We start from the raw sequence: 18,067 nt of genomic DNA, 5'->3' as shown, positions 1-18,067 counted from the left end.
TGCCTTTTGCCCTACAGTAGGATCTCACTCAAGAAAGACAGGCACTGGAACACAAATCCAAGAGGAATGGTGGCTCCTTGCTGTTCACCAGCTCTAGTACCCAGCCAACATTTTATGAATGTTGGTTAGATAAATACGCAAATGACTATTTAATAGATCTAGAGCTACAGATTTATTTTGAGGGAATATTACCCCGGCTTCCTCTGACCTATCTCCCAGCTTTGTTACACCTCAATCCACAGTGGTTGATTTTCCTTAGCAGGCTTCCCAATAGTGAATAATGGGTTCTCATCCATAATCCTGGCGGTTTGTGCCATTGTAATAACTTTGAGGGGTTTTCACACGAGTTACAAGTTTTAACATAGATTCACATTTTAGTACAGGCTAAAAATTTTAACACAGGAGAAATATATCTTTTTAGAGAACTGCACAAGTATTATTTTCAAAAGTAGTATTTAACTTTTGTGGTTTTCTAAGTTCATATTGCTAAAAGCAACAGCCAAATAAAAGAACTTGAGACTCGTGGGGTGGGATTGCATTATGCTCTGTGAGGACCAACTGGCTGTACTCTTGTGTTGTTGGAGTTCCAGTACTTACGGATGCATTGTCTGGATGGGTCCCTGTAGTAATTTTCCTTGCACTCACTGCAGCGTTTCCCACCATGGCCCAGTTTGCATGGACACTGGCCTGTAAGCTGTGAGAACAGTCATGGGTGAGGAATTGACAAGTGTTATGGGCTGAGCACATGATGAATTTTCATAGGAAATGCTTTCCTCTCTGGTGATTTAGAACATACAGCTGTTCAAGGGTGGAGGAAGGACATTTCCCATGGCCAGCAAGAAGCCCGGACAATATCGCGGATCCAGAGTTAATGTGTTTTGGCTCAGAGCTCTTGAACATACCGCCTGGTTCCAGCTGTTCAGGGACAGGTGGCCCCAAACTAGGAAACATACACAGATGTAAATGAAAACAAAACACACATTGGGAAACAGGCCACATTTTTTTCCTCTACTGTTATGGGAGTTCCCCATAAGAGACAGAAGGAGAGAAGCCAAAGACCTGGCCCAACATTCATCAATTAATTTGGCAAGAAATGTTTCCATTATGGAATATGTCGTGTAGTTTCTACCAAGGAGACTAATGTCTTACTCAACAAAATTATAGTTTTTTTCTTGGAAAAAATTATATTAAGTGAAGTAAGCCAGGCCCAAAGAAACATAGGTCCCATGGTTTCCCTTATTTGTAATATCTAGTATATGTATGAGTCAAGCGGAAAAGGTCAGATAATGTGATGTCAGGAAAATGAACCCTTAGATGTGTATTTTAAGGTTTTTTTCTTTCATGCATGTGTTTCTAACGCATTTATAAGATTATCTCTTTGTTGCTTTGTATGTCACTCCCCCACAGTATAACCCCTGCTTTCACTATATTTGATGTTAGTATAACTTGTGGAGGAGATGGGGAAAAACCAGTTGTTTAAGGATACAGGTGGACCTGTTGCAACAATGAGAAGTACAAGTTGTCATGTCCAAAACGAGCTTTACAACGTCGGTGCGGGGGGGGGGGGGGGAAGGGGGGGAAGGAGAAGGATTGGGATTGGGGGGGGAGGGGAGAGGCTGGGAAGGGATGTGAAGGGTAAACACAGGAGGAGGCTGCAATGCTTGGTAAGAAATGTACGCATTATCCTGCCCATGTAATTGTAACTCCTCTGTACAGTATGTTCACAAATAAAATTAAATTTAAAAAAACACAAAATTATAGTTTTTTTGTGTGTTTTATATTCATGATTTAATGACAGTTCCTTAACTGTGTTTTGGGGAAAAGACTGAACTTTCCTATCCCCTACCAACTTGCTTCTTGACTGGCTTTTATAAAAACTGAAGAGGCTGGAACATAACAGGAGAATAAACAGAACTAAATTATTTTTGTGGTATCTTAAATTATACTTGATCATATCTGCCTAAACATCTGTAAATATATTTCCAAAGAATAACTGGATTATATGGCAACTAGATAAACCAAGCTTCTCTCCTATTAGATCCTATTAGCTCCTGCTCAATATAGGGAGTTATGAGTTTGTTTTCCCCAAGGCCTGACATGCTGATGGCTGTTCTTGGTTGTTAGGCAGTGTTTTCTTATACGAATGCATAATCTGCCTCCTTGTAACCTGCTCCCATTATTCTGAGTCTTGTCTTACAGAATTACACAAGCAGGCAGTCTCCAGGTTCCCCAACCACACAAGCCATCTCAACATGTCAACTGCTCTTCATTTCTCTCCCTGGGGCTCACCACTTTTTATCACACATAGCATTTTCCCATCCATTACCCTAGTTGTCTTATTTTGAATACATAAATTTGTCCATATTTACAATGTAATACTTAGCAGAAAGACAAATCCTGCATGTTCTCATTCGTGAATAGAAGTTAAACATTGGATCTCAGAGAAATAGAATGATAACAGTGGTTAACACAGGCTGGAAAGAGTAGGATGGGAGGATCGAGACCTCCTTCTACCCTTAAGCTCTTTTGTAGCTTAATGGATGCAAAGTCAAATGGGAGGTTTAAGTTCTAGTATTCTATAGCAAAGAGAGTGACTATGGCTAATAGTGACACATGTATGTATGTCACTATTATATATAAATAAATATATATATTTAAAAAGGGCTAAAAAACCTGAGCACCAGGCTCATGATCAGTGGCTCATGCTTGTAATCCTAGCTACTTAGAAGGCTAAGATTGGAGGGTCACAGTTCAAAGTTCCAGACTGGGCAAGAAAGTCCATGAAACTTATTTTTAATCAACCAGCAAAAAGATGCAAGTGGAGCTGTGCATCAAGTGGTTGAGCATCAGACTTGGGCAAAACAGCTCAGGGACATTACTCAGGCCCTGAGTTCAAGCCCTGGAACCAGTGTGCACATGCACGCATGCACGCACACACACACACACACACACACACACACACACACACACACACAGAAAGCTAGAAGAGAGATTTTAGATGTTTTCAACACAAAGAAGTGACAAATGTTTGAAGTATAGATATGATAATTGCCCTAATTTGATCATGATACATTGTAGATGTGTATCAAAATATCACACCATATTCCATAAAAGGTAAAGGTACCTGTGCCATGTGCCTTTATAAAGTTGTCAATAGTTGTGGTGCTCAGCAATGACAGAAGCGCTCCACAAGTGCTCTGGCTGAGTGATAATTGTGTTGGCCCTGTGCACAGCATGACCTCCCACCCACTGCAGCCTGAGCAGGCACTGCCTCTCTGGCAGCCATGGCACTCTGCTGGCTCATCTGAAGCCTGCACACAACAAAAAGTCTCCAGTGTTTTTCTCATGAGCTGGTGCCAAATGATTACTCCTACCATGTATTTGTGCAAGCCATTTATAAAATTCAGTTGCACAACTTTACTTTTACCCTGTTCACATTTCATCTTGTTTCCAGCCCACACAATATCCTGGTAGGATGTCTGGCCTCATGTTCTGTCTTCATCATATTAGCTTACAGCATTGTAGCATCTGCACATTTGAGAAGCTTGTTTGTCCAGCTCCATCTAAACTGTGAGGGAAACATTGGCCAGCACATTTGCATCTTTCTGTGGGAATGCACTAGGGACTACCTCCTGGCTGATACAGAGACATTGTATCAGTAGTTGTTTAAACAGCTGGGAATCTAATTGTCCACATGTCTTCTCTATTCTAATGAAAGTGTTTTCTGAGTGTAGAAAGCAACTGTTCTCAAGGGATCCTCATGGACCAAACAACCCAAAGTGCCTCATCACAAGGGGCTTTTCAGTTAAACTAATGCCATCTTATCTCCAAGTTCATAGGCTGCCTTGGGCTTCCATCAATAAACTGTGTGTTGAGGGCTGCTTCATATGCATCCCAAAAGATCTAAGTGGTGCCATGAATGTTAGAAGTCTTTCATGGTTTAGGAAGCTATGCCATTTTCTAGAGGTCTACCACTTTATCCCATGTTTGATGGATGCAAGAGTAAACATGACCATGGTATAGTCATCTAGTGCCCAGATCTTGGCTTCTAATACTGCAGTAAAGAAACCAATGCTCATTGGAGGTATGACCAATTTGCTTTGGCCATGAGAAGCTCTTTAAATTGGCCAAAGCTGGAACAATTTAAATAACCAAAGAGCACTGACCCATAACAAATATATCCACAGTGATATAAATGAATGATGGACTAGATGAGTATCCCAGGGGACAACCAACGAATCTCAGAGCAGAAGAACTCCAATTACTCACAGAAGGATGTAACTCTTCATTCCTTCCTTCCAAAGAGTACAGTGAGGAAAGGAGATCTAGAGACCTGACAATATAGAGACCTGACAAATATAGAGACCTGACAAATACTACAAATACTGCTAGGTGATTGAAATCCATGTGAAATTCATGACATATGAGAAAGAGGGTAATTCAGCTCCCTGTCTTTTCACAACCAAAAAGAGAAAGATATTAGATAAATCTGAATGAAAAGACATTCTATAAAGTACTCCTCAAAACTATAAAGGTCATTAAAACCAAGGGAAAACCTGAGAAAGTTTCACAGCCATGAGAAACCCAAGGAGAAATGACTAACTTTAATGAGTTCTGGATGGGGTCTTGGAACCATAAGAGGACATGAGGTAAAAAATTAAGGAAATTTAGATAAATTTTAGAGGTTAGATAATGTGATAGATCAACATTGGTTCATTAATTGTGACAAATGTATCATACTATTATAAGATGCTAATAAGAGGGTAAATTGAGTTTGGGATATATTTTATCTGTACTACTTCACAGATCTACTTTTAAAATGAAAAGTTTGTTTTTGAAAAGGAGTGGTAGGTGCAGTGGTCAAGCTTGTAATCCTAGCTACTCTGGGAGGTAAGAGATCAGGGGACCATAGTTTGAATCCAGACTTAAAAAGTTGATGAGGCAGGGCGCTGGTGGCTCATGCCTGTAATCCTAGCTACTCAGGAGGCTGAGATATGAGGATCATGGTTCAAAGCCAGCTTGGGCAAGAAAGTCCATGAAACTCTTATCTCCAATAAAAACCACCAGAAAACCGGAAGTGGCGCTGTAGCTCAAGTGGTAGAGCGCTAGCCTTGAGCTAAAGAGTGCAGGGACAGTGCTCAGGCCCAGAGTTCAAGCCCCATGACCAACAACAACAAAAAAAAGTTGATGAGATGCCATCTGAACCAATGGCTGGGCATGGTGATGTGCCCTGGTCCCTGTCATCCCCACCTATGTGGGCAAGTACAAGTAGGAAGGTGATAGCCCAGGTTAGCCAGGGCATAAAGTGAGACTCTACCTTGAAAATAATCAATAGAAAATGGGGCTGCAAGGGTGACTCAAGTGGTAGGGTTCCTGCCTAGCAAGCATAAGGCCCTGAATTCAATCCCCAATACCACCTCCTCCCCCCACCAGAAAAAGAGAGGGGGATTGTGTATGTGTATGTTTGTGTGGGTTAGTGGGAGAGGGTTGCAGAAAAAGAAAAAAAAGAGGAGAAAACATATTCTACCTTCAAGCAGGTTTGGTGACTCATGGGTATAATCTCAGCAGATGGAAGGCTTAGGCAAGAGGATTAAAAGTTTGAGGCCAGCCTTGTATTTGATAGTGTCTCAAAAAATTTTTTTTTAAAGGAAAGAATTATCTTCAAAGTTTACTTATATAAGATGTGATTATTGAGTCGTAAGTTGAACAGTGGAGCTGACACTGAAGTTGATTCATGCTTACTAATTTCAAGACTCCAGTTTCTTAAGTTAGCATTTCTTATTCCAATTAAAAATTTCATCGTTATATTATAGATTTCAAATTTTCTAAAATTTCTTATTATTGTTTTAGTCCTATTGTTTATATCAATGTGAAAAGTATTTAAAAATATGTTTGTTAAGCCACAAATAAAGACAAAACAAAAAACAAGCATGATATTAATTTTATCTGCAAGAGGACAATATTATAGTTTTTTTAATTTTAAGTTTTCTTTAGCAGAAGTAAGGTTTGAACTGTGGACCTTGTGCTTTCTAGGCAGGTGCTCTACCACTGGAAACACACCTAAGTCCTTCCTGCTTTTTCAGTTATTCTTGAGATAAGGACTCACATTTTTACCCAGGACCAGCCTTGGTCTGCCTTCTGCATAGCTGGGATTAAAAATATGAACCATGCTTGACTTGTCTGTTGAGTAGGATTCTCAGTAACTTTTTGCCCAGGCTACCTTCCAACTGTGATTTCAAATAAGCTGCAACTTACTTGTTACAGTATTTTAAAAACTCTACTCCTTGTTTTACCAACTAAAATTGACACATGCTGTTAATGTGTATTAATTGAATTTTGAACAGAAAACCTATGCTCTCTAGCCTACATTCTTTGTTGCCAGTACTGGGGCCTGAACTTATACTTGTGTGCTGTCCCTTAGCTTTTTCACTCAAGTCTGGCACTCTACCACTTAAGCCACAACTCTACTTCTGGATTTGGAGTGATTAACTGGAAATAAAAGTCTCATGGATTTTCCTGCCCAGGCTGGCTCTAAACCTCCATCTTCAGAGCTCAGGTTTCTAAGTGGCTAGGATTACAGGCATGACCTACCAGCACCTGGCTTTGGCCTATACTCTTTAGCCACCATCAGTGTTGGTGTGGAGGAAGATGACATTAGATTTGCCTACATGTAAAGCAATGGTGAGCCACAGGGAGTGACAGCTCCATTTACAAAATGGAATTTTATACTCTGAAGGCCTTTGTTTGCTTTCTCTCTGATCAACAATCCATGTCTCAGCTCTTCTCTGTGATTATGAGTATGAAGCAATGAAAGTGGTGTCTAAGTTGCCTAGGAATGGAGTTTGACTTTCTCATCAGATAGCCCTAAGGAAAATCAAAGAAGTTAATGTTTAACCCCAAGACCCTCATTCTCTCTCCCTCTCCCTCTCCTTCCCTCCCTCTCCCTCCTCCCCCCAGTGATCTTTTTAGCTTTGTTGTGAAATAAACACCAACTCTATAGGCCTGTGTCAGACCACTTGTATCTACACACAATAATTACCAAAGGCACATAAAGCAATCATTCTTTACCCATAGGAAATCATGCTTCATGGGCACTTTTCCCTCTGAGTGCACTAGTAAGTTTCAAAGTGTCTTGCCTGGTCACAGCGGCTACTCTGAGAGCCCTGGGGGTCACAGTTGCAAGGCTGGCATCCTCTGCCAGGAACTAGATTCCAGTATCCATCAGCACAACTGTCACAGTCCAGGCCTGTGACGTGGGGCAGGCAAGGGCACACACCAGTGACAGGGTCACAGAGGCATACTCCCGCATCAGGGGGACATGCAAGGGGATTCACTCCAGATGGATGACAGGAGCACCCTGGGATGATAAAGCCTTCATTAGAGCAGATTCAACGATGCTGGCAGGTGACAAACCACACACATAGCCTGTTAAGCCTAGATGTGAGATTTCCCTAAATAGCTCAAAGAAACCCCCTTTAACAGGATCGGAATTGTTAGGGAATCTAAGCAGGTTCTGAACATTTTTTTAATTGCTTTTGATGGGCCAGATCATCAACACCCTGTGTGCTCTCTCTCAAATCCTATTGATTTAAAGTTTTTTTAATGCTTTATTAAGCAAGGCACCAGTGGCTCACTCCTGTAACCCTAGCTACTCAGGAGCCTGAGATCTGAGGATCGCGGTTCAAAGCCAGCCCATACAGGAAAGTCCATGAGACTCTTATCTCCAATTAACTACCAGAAAACTGTAGGTTGTGCTGTGGCTCATGTGCTAAAGTGTTAGTCTTGTGCTGAAGAGCTCAGGGACAGCACCCAGGCCCAGAGTTCAAGCCCCATGACCAACATAAAACAAAAATGCTTTATTAAGCTGGGCGCTGGTGGCTCATGCCTGTAATACTAGTTACTCAGGAGGCTGAGGTTCAAAGCCAGCCCAGGCAAAAAAGTCACCATGAGTCTCTTATCTCCAATAAACTACACAAAAAAGCTGAGAGTGAAGCTGTGGCTCAAGTGGTAGAGCACTAGCCTTGAACACAAAGAAGTTCAGGGATAATGCCCAGGACCTAAGTTCAAGCCCTAGGACTAAGGATTAAAAAAAAGTGGTTTACTAAATTAACTTGAGAAAATGAAAATAGTTAAACTGTCCCCTAAAATGGGCACTTCTCTTTCTTGTTTATAAAAGCCTCATATTTACACATTAAAGCCATTAGATGAAGTTGTCTTGATCGATACAGATTCTGGGGCTTACTCGCAGAGATTCTGGCTCACTGGATTGGAAGAGCAATCCAGCAATCTGTATATCAATCCTTCACGCCATCCCAGCCCCAGAGGAATTGGGCACAAGTACCATGTGGAGCACACTTTGAGAAGCAATACTTGGAATCGACCAGCACAGATGTTAAAGACAATCATCAAGGAAGGCAAGCTCTAAGGACAAGAGCCTTCACTGCATGTTGAGAACACCTGGTGGCACTGCCCTGTTTCTGCTGACCGAAGCCCTATCACCCAGCAGGTGCTGCTTTTGCCTCAGGGACTGGCCTGAGTGAAAGGAGATGAGAAGCTGACACCTTCTCATTTATGAGCTGCCCCTCAGCCACTCATCTCCCGCCCTAGGAACTTGCAGACTTACTTTTGCAGGTCTGATTGAGAGCTGATCCAAAATGCCCTGGTTGGCAGAGCTGGCAGTGCGGGCCCCAAGTGTTGTGCAAACATCGGAGGCACTCCCCTGTGACCCGGCTGCAGGACTCAGGATCAGTTACATCTATGTTGTTGTTGCAGGCACATGGCCGGCAAGGCTCTCCAGAAACTCTTGGGTTGCCATAGAAGCCAGGAGCACATTCTTCACACTGAGTCCCTGAAAGGGGAGGAAACCGGAAATGGATGAGGGATCAGTGTTAGGAGAGGAGGAGAGGTGGAAGTTGTAAACAGAGTTATAAGGCTTCTCTGTGGGGGTAATGAGAAGTTACACACTGGAGTAAATAAGAAAAAAATACTCTAAACAAAGCATATTTTTAATTATTATTCATTCAGATAATTAGAAAATTACTTAGAACTAGAAAGTTTTTAGTGAAGAATAGATTCTAGTCTTCAAAAACTAAGTTGTGGGAACAGAATTTCTTTGTCTTTCTGCATAGCCAGAACTACTCTCTCTCTCTCTTTTTTTTTTTTTGTCCATCATGGGGCTTGAACTCTGGGCCTGGGCGCTTTCCCTGAACTCTTCAGCTCAAAGTGAGCGCTCTACCAATTGAGCCACAGTGCCACTTCTGGTTTTCTGGTGGTTAATTGGAGAGTCTCATGGACTTTCCTGCTCAGGCTGGCTTTGAACCACGATCCTCAGATCTCAGCCTCCTAAGTAGCTAGGATTACAGGCGTGAGCCACTGGGACCTGACCCAGAACTACTCTTCTACCTTGAAACCCAAAGCTCATCCCAGCCCCTGTATTCAATCCCTGCCTGCCCCCCTCACCTCCTTCTGGAATCTCCTAATTCTACCAGATTCTAGAAGTGACTGATTAAAATGAAGCAGTCTCAAATAGTCAGTAGCCTGAAATATATATCAAGAAGGAGGCTGGGCAGAAGGAGTGTTTGATGCCTGAACTCTTCGAGGTGATTCTACAGAGCACCGTAATGGAGAAGCCATCTTTCCTCCAACTCTTCACAATCCTAAGAGTAGCAAGTGCTTAGATTTCTAAACTTGGGGCCACTCTCCACATTTTGGTTCATGTACTTGGAAATGTTCTTAGCCTAGTCTCAGTCTTTAAAAACGTCCCACCGAGGGACAAGTACTTGGAGAAGTAATTAACTCAAGCCACATATAAGCTCAGATATAACAAACAAGAGGAAAATCAACCATGTAATTTGTTATTATGCTGGTAATTATCATTGAACAAAATATTATCACCATATTTTCTAAGTGTGGTTAAATCAAGCAGAATATACCAGTTTTTTCTTTTGTCATTATACTTTCAAACTTTAAAAATAAAGTTTTGTTTTGATGACAGATACAAGTTTTAATTCTTATGCAGTATCTCCCACTTGCTCAAGTCATGCTTAACGGCATCAAAAAGCTTAGTTACATCTGTGAACTATCAGTCCAACCAACTGCTTAAAATTATACAAAGAATTTGACCAATTAATTTACTTACATAATATGTAATATATGACATATATGTGCTACCTGATCATATGTGCAACTTACTTTATAATAATATTTTAAATAAATTTGATTAATTTTCTGAAACATTATGTAGAAACAATTATAACTCAGTTGAATGAGGTTTTGCCACTGACGTTTTAATCATTGAACTTCTTTGTTCAGTTAAGTAACAATTTAGTTAATTGTACTTTCTTACTATGTGATCATTTTCCAGTTGTTGTATGGGATGAAAGAAAACATGGGCTATCCTTCATACCTGAATAACCTTGGAGACAGTTGCAGGTGATATCTGAGCTCCAAGGACTCTGAGAACAGGATTGGGCAAAATACTGATTACTTGAGGGACCATCTGGACACAGACAAGGACGACAGGATTGTCCTGAAGTAGGATTTCCATAGTAATTATCGATGCACCTGTGAAGGCAATTTCCTTTTACCAAAATATTCCAAGGACTAGCTTATGTCTTAGCCAATGTGGATTTTCTATGCCTTAGGGTAATGCAACCCTCAAACTCAACGTTTCAGAAGATTCTAATTTGCTCTGTAAAATGATTTTTTTCCGTTATATTGAAAGTGTCAAGTCAAAAGACTGAAGTCATTAAACTCAGTATAATGGCCCTTTGTGGTTTCAATGTTGCATCTGAATATCAAAAGGGCAAGTGTCAGGCACATGCACAGTTGATTTAATCAGATATTTTCTGGCTCATAGAATGACTCTGAAGGACAGGGAAACAAAATGATGTCCCTCCCCGCCCCCCCCCCCCCCCCATCCTGCAGCAGCCACTCTGCAATGAAATAGTGTTGAGTCTTTACTCAAGGCTCTACTCCATTGTGAAATCAGAACAAAGTTTAAATATGTAAAGGTAACGTGCATGTGAATTCCACACCTCTCACAATGTTTTCCTGTTGTAAAGCCTCCACAATTGAAGCATGACCCTGTGTCTGGATCACAGAGTTCAGCAAACCCATGACAAGAGCAAGGATGGCAGCTGGGAAATCCAAAGTATCCGTCCAGGCACCGATCACAACGGCGGCCAGTGACCTCTCCATGGCAGGCACATTGGCCGGTCACTTGGTCACATACTGTGCTCTTGGAACCTTCAGGGTGGCAGTGACATGCTGGGTAAGGCAAAAAGAATTATGTTAAGGACACAGGGAAGTGGTGTGGTAGTGAAAGTTACTAGGAACAGCCTCTCATATAATGAGTTCCAGGTAAATGTTTGTCAAGCAATGCTTCACTGATTCATTCAATAAGCAGCAGGTTGTAAACAACTGGATCTTATGAGCATTTGTTTTTTGTATGGCAAAATCAAACAAGTCACATGTTCTCAATGACTCAAACTTCTGAACACATTAGTAGTTCAAGTGTAACTTTGAAGTGGTCAAAAAAATGTAAAACCTGTCAGGAGGGGTAGGTTATTCTTCTTCCTAGATGAAGTAAAAGAAGCCACAAATTTTTCCGGTAAATTTCTGAATCTTTGAGCCCATCTTTGCCCAAAAGCTTAAGCTTATTTGCTTGGTAGGGCTCTACACAGCATAAATATTTGCTCTTCTGTGCAGATTCTTTTGCATATCATGAAGACTTGGTAACTTTAAAAAATAAAAAGGAGGGCTGGGAAGGTGGCTCAGTGGTAGAATGCTTGCCTTGCATGCATGAGGCCCTAGGCTCGATTCCTCAGCACCACATAAGCAGAAAAAGCCAGAAGTGGCGCTGTGGCTCAAGTGGTAGAGTTCTAGCCTTGAGCTGAATTGCTGAAGGACAGCACCCAGGCCCAGAGTTCAGGCCCCAGGACTGACAAAATAAGAAAAATAAATAAAAAGGAAAGCACCATTTACTGGGTAGGTAACCGTGCCCAAGCACTGGCCAGGAAGTGAATCAACCATCTTTCCTAGTCATGTCTGGAACAATATAATTTCCTACCTAAAAGTAGAATTAATCTGCCAGTGGGTTTCATAGTTCTTAAGGTAGTTTCTGTGGGGAGTAAGATTTTCACTAGTGGTTTACATTGGGTACAGAGAACTATACATCTGGAATGTAACAACCGTAAGAGGTAAATTACCAGCTACAGCTGAAGTTCCCTCTAAGCCCTAATTAATGGGTCATTTACAAATGAGGCTATTTATGACCCCAGCATGAGAAAGGGAAAGATCCTCAGCAGAGGAGGTGTTGTGTGCAGTGACAGTGTTGTCCCTTTATTGATTTTCCAGACACATCGTTGTTTAGTCCCCTTAGCCACTGCTCTTACAGTGTCAATCATGATGCTGGGTTTGCATAGCTGGCATTAGGTTTCCCACTTTGACCTGAATCCCTTCCATTCAATACACACTGCAGAAGTATAGGCCACCTTTTGTTCATCCCTTATGGTTTCTCTACGCACATTGCCCGTGGATTGGTGGATGAGCGAAGAGATGGTAGAAAAATCTTTAGCACATTTCAACTACATGTATGTAGATGGAATCTGAAGAATGTAGTCAAGTTCCCAATTTTCTCTTCTTTAAAACTCTGCATATCCCTTTCCATACTTTCAAAATGCCTAGGTTGTAAACAACCATTTTCTACTGTGAGTGAGTGTGTGTGTGTGTGTGTGTGTGTGTGTGTGCTACGTACGGTGACAGCCATGATGCCCCAAACTGTAGCTTCCAGCGGAGCACCTGTCACAGCAGCGCCCGGCCACGAGAGGTTTACATTGGCACTGGCCTCCAAGTCGGCTACAGTTGGTCCCGACTGCACCCTGGGGGTGACACTTGCAGGCTGCAGTGAAGAGAGGGAAGGGGGTAGAGGTGAAGGAGAGGCAGAGAAGTTTAGTTTACTCATCTTTCACTCAGTACTTCTTCAATTCTCAGCTACTTCAACTAGGTATTCTTGTAATGACTGAAGGCACTAATGCCTGTTTAGTACCGAGAATAGTGTTTGATATGCAGTAAGTAATAAACCTAAGTTAATGGCAGGCTTAAAATAAATTGTTTTAAATAATGGATTATTCTAATGTCATTGTTAGTATTGGTGTTATTATGACTGTAATTCCTAACATTGTTTGCTGGTGCAGGAGTACATTTTATGATGTAGATATGAAGCTTGTTTCTTAATGCAGCCTTGTTCAGAAGTGGTGCATTAGAAAGTGATTGGATCACAAGGGTTCTGACTTAACAATGGGCTAAACCATTGTTGGCTTCATCATTTAATAGTGTTATTGAGAGGTGGTTGAAATTAGTAAGTAGAGCCCCTTTTGAGGTGGTAGATCATGATTGAGGGTGTGCTCTGGGTATACTTGGTCTCTGCATTCTTTCCTGTCTTTCTCTGCTTTCTGGACACAGTAAGGTAAGGAGTTCTACTCTACCATATCCTTCTGACATGCTACTCTGCCTCACACCCCGCCCCCCCCCCCCCCCCCGCCCCGGCTCAGAAATAATGGAGCAATGGAGCTAGCCTGCCTTGGACTAAAACCTCTGAAATGAACAAAAATAAGCCTTTATTCTTTTACATTTATTTCTTCAGGTATTTGTCACAGTAATGAAAAAGTGACTAATGTATATCCCTACCAGTTTTTCATTTCCTCTGTTCTGTTTCATGGGAGGTGGGCATGCTGAATCCATAGCTCTGCTAAAGGAAAAGGTACTTGCCAGAAGCCAGGCCAGCACTGAGATTAGTGCTCTACTGTACTAGTGCTCAGCCGGGGAATGATTCTGTCTCTCAGAGATACTTGAGAAAGTTTGGAGACAGTTTTAAGTGGCATAACTTGAGGAGAGTGATGCTGGTATTAATTGCATAAAGATGTAGTGAAGCATCCTATATGCAAAAGGCAGCCCCCCTGCTACAACCAAGAATTATCCACCTCAAAATTTCAGTAGTGCTGGTGTGGAGAAATCCTATAAAATAGCTGAGTGGTATAGGCAAATTATGTAACATTTGGAACCCTAACACCATTGTTTATTAAATGAAAGTTGGAATGAAAGAAGTGGGTTAGATTTCCTTCCAGCCCTAGGATTCCAAAATGAATGTTTTAGGACCATTGCTCCAGGGAGCTGGTGCTCCAATGCTGCCATAAAGTTCATCTTTTATACACTTACCACACTGTGAATTACCACTCCAACACGTCACTTGAGTGAGGTGTTTTGTTTGGAGCATGACCTGAAGCAAATCAATTCACTCAGGTTCCAAAGAGCATTTGGACAGATCTCATTGTTTCTGTAGTGCCATTGAACAAGATACTCACCCACTGCCCCATCATGCATCTGGGCAGATAAGCTGACCACGAGCCTTTCACATGCCTCAGGGAGCATTCCTGCTTCCACTTCCCAGGCTGTCTCAGCACAGCCATGCATCCGGTACTCCTCCATGTCCTGCTTGCTGCAGAAACCCTCCAGTGAATTGACATGGGGAACAAGGCCAAGCTTTTGAGATAATGAGAAAAGAAGACTCAAGCTCTCTGCTGTCCAAGAGTCTCATTATGTTAAAAAAAAAATAAAACAACAAAAGCAAAACAAAAAAACCCAACAAAACTGATTTCTGAGAAAAGTGATCCAAAGAAGCTCAATCCAATTTCCAATTTAAATTGCCTCAGGCTGAAGCGTTAATGTTCTCAACTAATTAAGAAATATTTTGTATTTGCAATATGGTATTTACATGGTGAACACAATAGCTTCTTTTTATTTTTTTTACTTTTTCTTAATGTTTTAAAATATGAGTTTATTATTATTAAGGTGTTATAGAGAGTGGTTACTTTCAGAAGTCAGATGTAATGAGTACATTTCTCTTTGGACAATGTCACCTCTTTCTTTGATGTTCACCAGTTTTCCCCTCCTGTCTCTGCCCACAAGTTGCATAGTTCATTTTCCACATAGTGTCTACCGAGTACCATGTTTGTTTGTTTTTTAAATTATTTTCAGGGTTTTTTCCCCTTAGATTTGAAAGACTTCTAACTAGGTTACTTGTGATAGTGTGGCACAGTGCAACTCTAATTCCACCAGATTCTTCTCTAAATTAAAAAAATGATATGTAAACAGTGATGTTCTACATCAAAGGGTACTGGATTCTTAGAGATTCACAGTAAAGATTAAAATGTTAGCAGCTCTAAGAAGTCTTGTAAGAAAGATACTTCTTAAACCCAACGCTCCCACAGTTAATCACTCCATCCTATATCCAAATAATACTTATATTCCCTAAAACCCACATTTTTACAGAAGCAATGCAGCTATTATAGGGACAAGTACATCACTGCACACTTATTTGCAAAGAGGAACCACCTCTAGTTTAGTATCTATGTGGGGGGGTGGTCCAGTCATGGGGCCTGAACTCTGGGCCTGGGCGCTGTCCCTCAGCTCTTCAGCTCAAGGCTAGCGCTCTGCCACTTGAGCCACAGCACCACTTCCTGCTTTTTTCTTTTTGCTTATGTGGTGCTGAGGAATCGAACCCAGGACCTCATGCATGCAAGGCAAGCGCTCTACCACTGAGCCACCTTCCCAGCCCCTAGTTTAGTATCTATGTGAAGAAAGGCTATTCATAGTTTTCAAGAAGACAACTAAATTATGAACTAGTATTATTTAACTATGTATGAATGCTCTTGATGATACAGTGGAGAGTGTTGTTAAGGCTCACAGGCCACAGGTTATATGGAACACTTGGTGTAAAAACCAGTGTTAAAAATAGGTTGTCACTCCTCAGGAGACTGACCCAGTGGCCCAGTTAAACCTTCCCTGCTCTTCTGCTTTGTACTGAAACAGTTTTCAAGACCCTTTTCTCTATCTGTCCCCACCCAGCCTTCCCCTAATTGTTTTTTGGCACCCCTGCAGGTAGGATCTCAATCCCTGGTAACTGGGCCAGTGTCCTGGTTCCTCCAACATATATCTTCATGGCCCCTGCACTCTGGGATTCTTACTCCTCAGACTTCACAGAAACTCCAGCAAAGGGTCTGGGGCTTCCCAAACTCATGTGTGTTTCCACTTTTCCAATTCTGTGTGTTTAAGGAGGAAGCTGAGTTTCCCTGGAGGAGGTGACTCACTGCCATTTACCTACTGCAAACAAACAAACAAACAAAACCATAAAACAAAAAACCTGTGGCTTCTGCTTGCTTGTTTCAATTCTCCCTCTCAGCTGACATTCAACCGTACTCACCCCTCTCCCATCAGCAAAAAGAGCTCCTTGATCTCACGGATTCCTCCTACCACTTCCCTGTTTCTGCCCTTAGCTCCTTGAGACCCAGATTTCTTTTTCTTTTTTTTTTGTTTTTGGAGGGGGGTCCGGTTGTGGGGCCTGAACTCTGGGCCTGGGCACTGTCCCTTAGCTCTTCAGCTCAAGGCTAGTGCTCTACCACTTGAGCCACAGCACCACTTCCGGCTTTTTTCTTTTTGCTTATGTGGTGCTGAGGAATCGAACCCAGGGCCTCCTGCATGCAAGGCAAGCGCTCTACCACTGAGCCACCTTCCCAGTCTGAGACCCAGATTTCTTGAAGTTGTTTTCTCCTATCTATAGGTGACTGGTCTCTGAATTTGTGTTTCTTTTCCAGTGGACAACTCCACATCTACCCTGGTCTACCTGTCTATTGGTTGTCCTACAGGTTGTAAACCAACACACCTGAACCTCTTTTCCTGTCTTTGTTTATTCTTGATAAATGATGCCGCCACCTGCCACATTCTCAGTGGGGGAAACAAGATGGATATTATTGGCATGTGCTTGGTCATTCACTCCCCCCACCCCATCCCATACTTAGCACATTAATCACATCTTGCTCAATATCACCTCTTAAATGTATCTGGAATGTTCTTCATGCCCCTGCCACATTCCTAGATCACTAGAATGATACATAATTGATATCTCAGCTTCCATTCTTGCCATTCATCAGTTTTCTACATGGTAGTCATAATGATTCCTTTACATGTGGTTAGTTCAGGCAATCCTCTTGTTAAAACTTTACAGTGGCTTCCCACTGCTTGTGGATAAAATCTAACATTCATTTCTCTTTATTCTGTATCCCCATTCCCATCCTCCCAGACAGGAGTTCTTGATATCAGAGACACCTCCCCTCAGGGAGATTTGTTGGAATGGTTTTGGTAAGCACAGTGATTGGGTGTGGTGTGTTACTGGCATTTAGTGGGTAAAGATCAGAAATACTAGACTTTCTCATAAAATGGAAAATGATCTCATGTTCCTATGAAGGACAAAACTCAGTCTATAATTGTCTGAGCTGAAGCACTGTTTACGCTTTTTTCTTTTCTTTCTTCCTTTCCTCCCTCCCTTCCTTCCTTCCTTCCTTCCTTCCTTCCTTCCTTCCTTCCTTCCTTCCTTCCTTCCTTCCTCTCTCTCTTTCTCTCTTTCTTCCTTTCTCTTTCTTTCTTTCTCTCTCTCTCTCTCTCTTTCTTTCTTTCTCTCTTTCTTTCTTTCTTTCTTTCTTTCTTTCTTTCTTTCTTTCTTTCTTTCTTTCTTTCTTTCTTTCTTTCTTTTCTTTCTTTCTTTCTTGCTGGAGATTGAACTCAGGGCCTCAAGAAATGTTCTATGACTTAAGCCACAACTCCAGTTCTTTTGTATTATTTAGTTTTTCAGATAGGATCCCCCTGCTTTGCCTGAGTGAGCCTCAACTCATAATCCTATCACCTCTATCTCCTGAGTAGTTAGTATTAAAGGCATGCACCACCACACCTGGACCTAGGTCTACAGCTTTTAAACATGGAATGATGTCTACAACACACCTGCTTTATGGCTGTCTCACAAACAATGAGTCTACATATATGAGCATCTTTCTATTTCATCATGTCTTCTGGTATACTCATTCCTGTGCATACTACATACTGTTCTAAGATTGCATATTGTATTGCTTTATTTGGAAGTTATATGTGCAAGTAGACTATAGTGCATATAACTTTCATTCCAGGATAGCAAGAGACAGTGGGGTACAATAGCATGGATATTAAGTGTCCCCAAAGG

General features: G+C 41.6%; 1 protein-coding gene across 1 annotated transcript in view; it reads right to left on the bottom strand.

The window, feature by feature from the left end:
- Positions 1–18,067, bottom strand: part of Lamb4 (laminin subunit beta 4) — a 91,255-nt gene that overhangs the window by 28,030 nt on the left and 45,158 nt on the right. Inside the window, exons 17-23 of the mRNA XM_069996223.1 lie at positions 14,364–14,541; positions 12,758–12,901; positions 11,037–11,268; positions 10,406–10,563; positions 8,624–8,848; positions 7,137–7,357; positions 598–694 (exon numbers count right to left, since the gene is read on the bottom strand). Of these exons, the coding sequence (XP_069852324.1) occupies positions 598–694; positions 7,137–7,357; positions 8,624–8,848; positions 10,406–10,563; positions 11,037–11,268; positions 12,758–12,901; positions 14,364–14,541 (1,255 nt within the window). The remainder of the gene's footprint in view (positions 1–597; positions 695–7,136; positions 7,358–8,623; positions 8,849–10,405; positions 10,564–11,036; positions 11,269–12,757; positions 12,902–14,363; positions 14,542–18,067) is intronic.

The sequence above is a fragment of the Dipodomys merriami genome, unplaced genomic scaffold (genome assembly GCF_024711535.1).
Source record: "Dipodomys merriami isolate MVZ:Mamm:240054 unplaced genomic scaffold, mDipMer1.0.p SCAF_5, whole genome shotgun sequence".
Classification (NCBI taxonomy): Eukaryota; Metazoa; Chordata; class Mammalia; order Rodentia; family Heteromyidae; genus Dipodomys; species Dipodomys merriami.
This window is presented reverse-complemented; position numbering and strand designations above follow the sequence as displayed.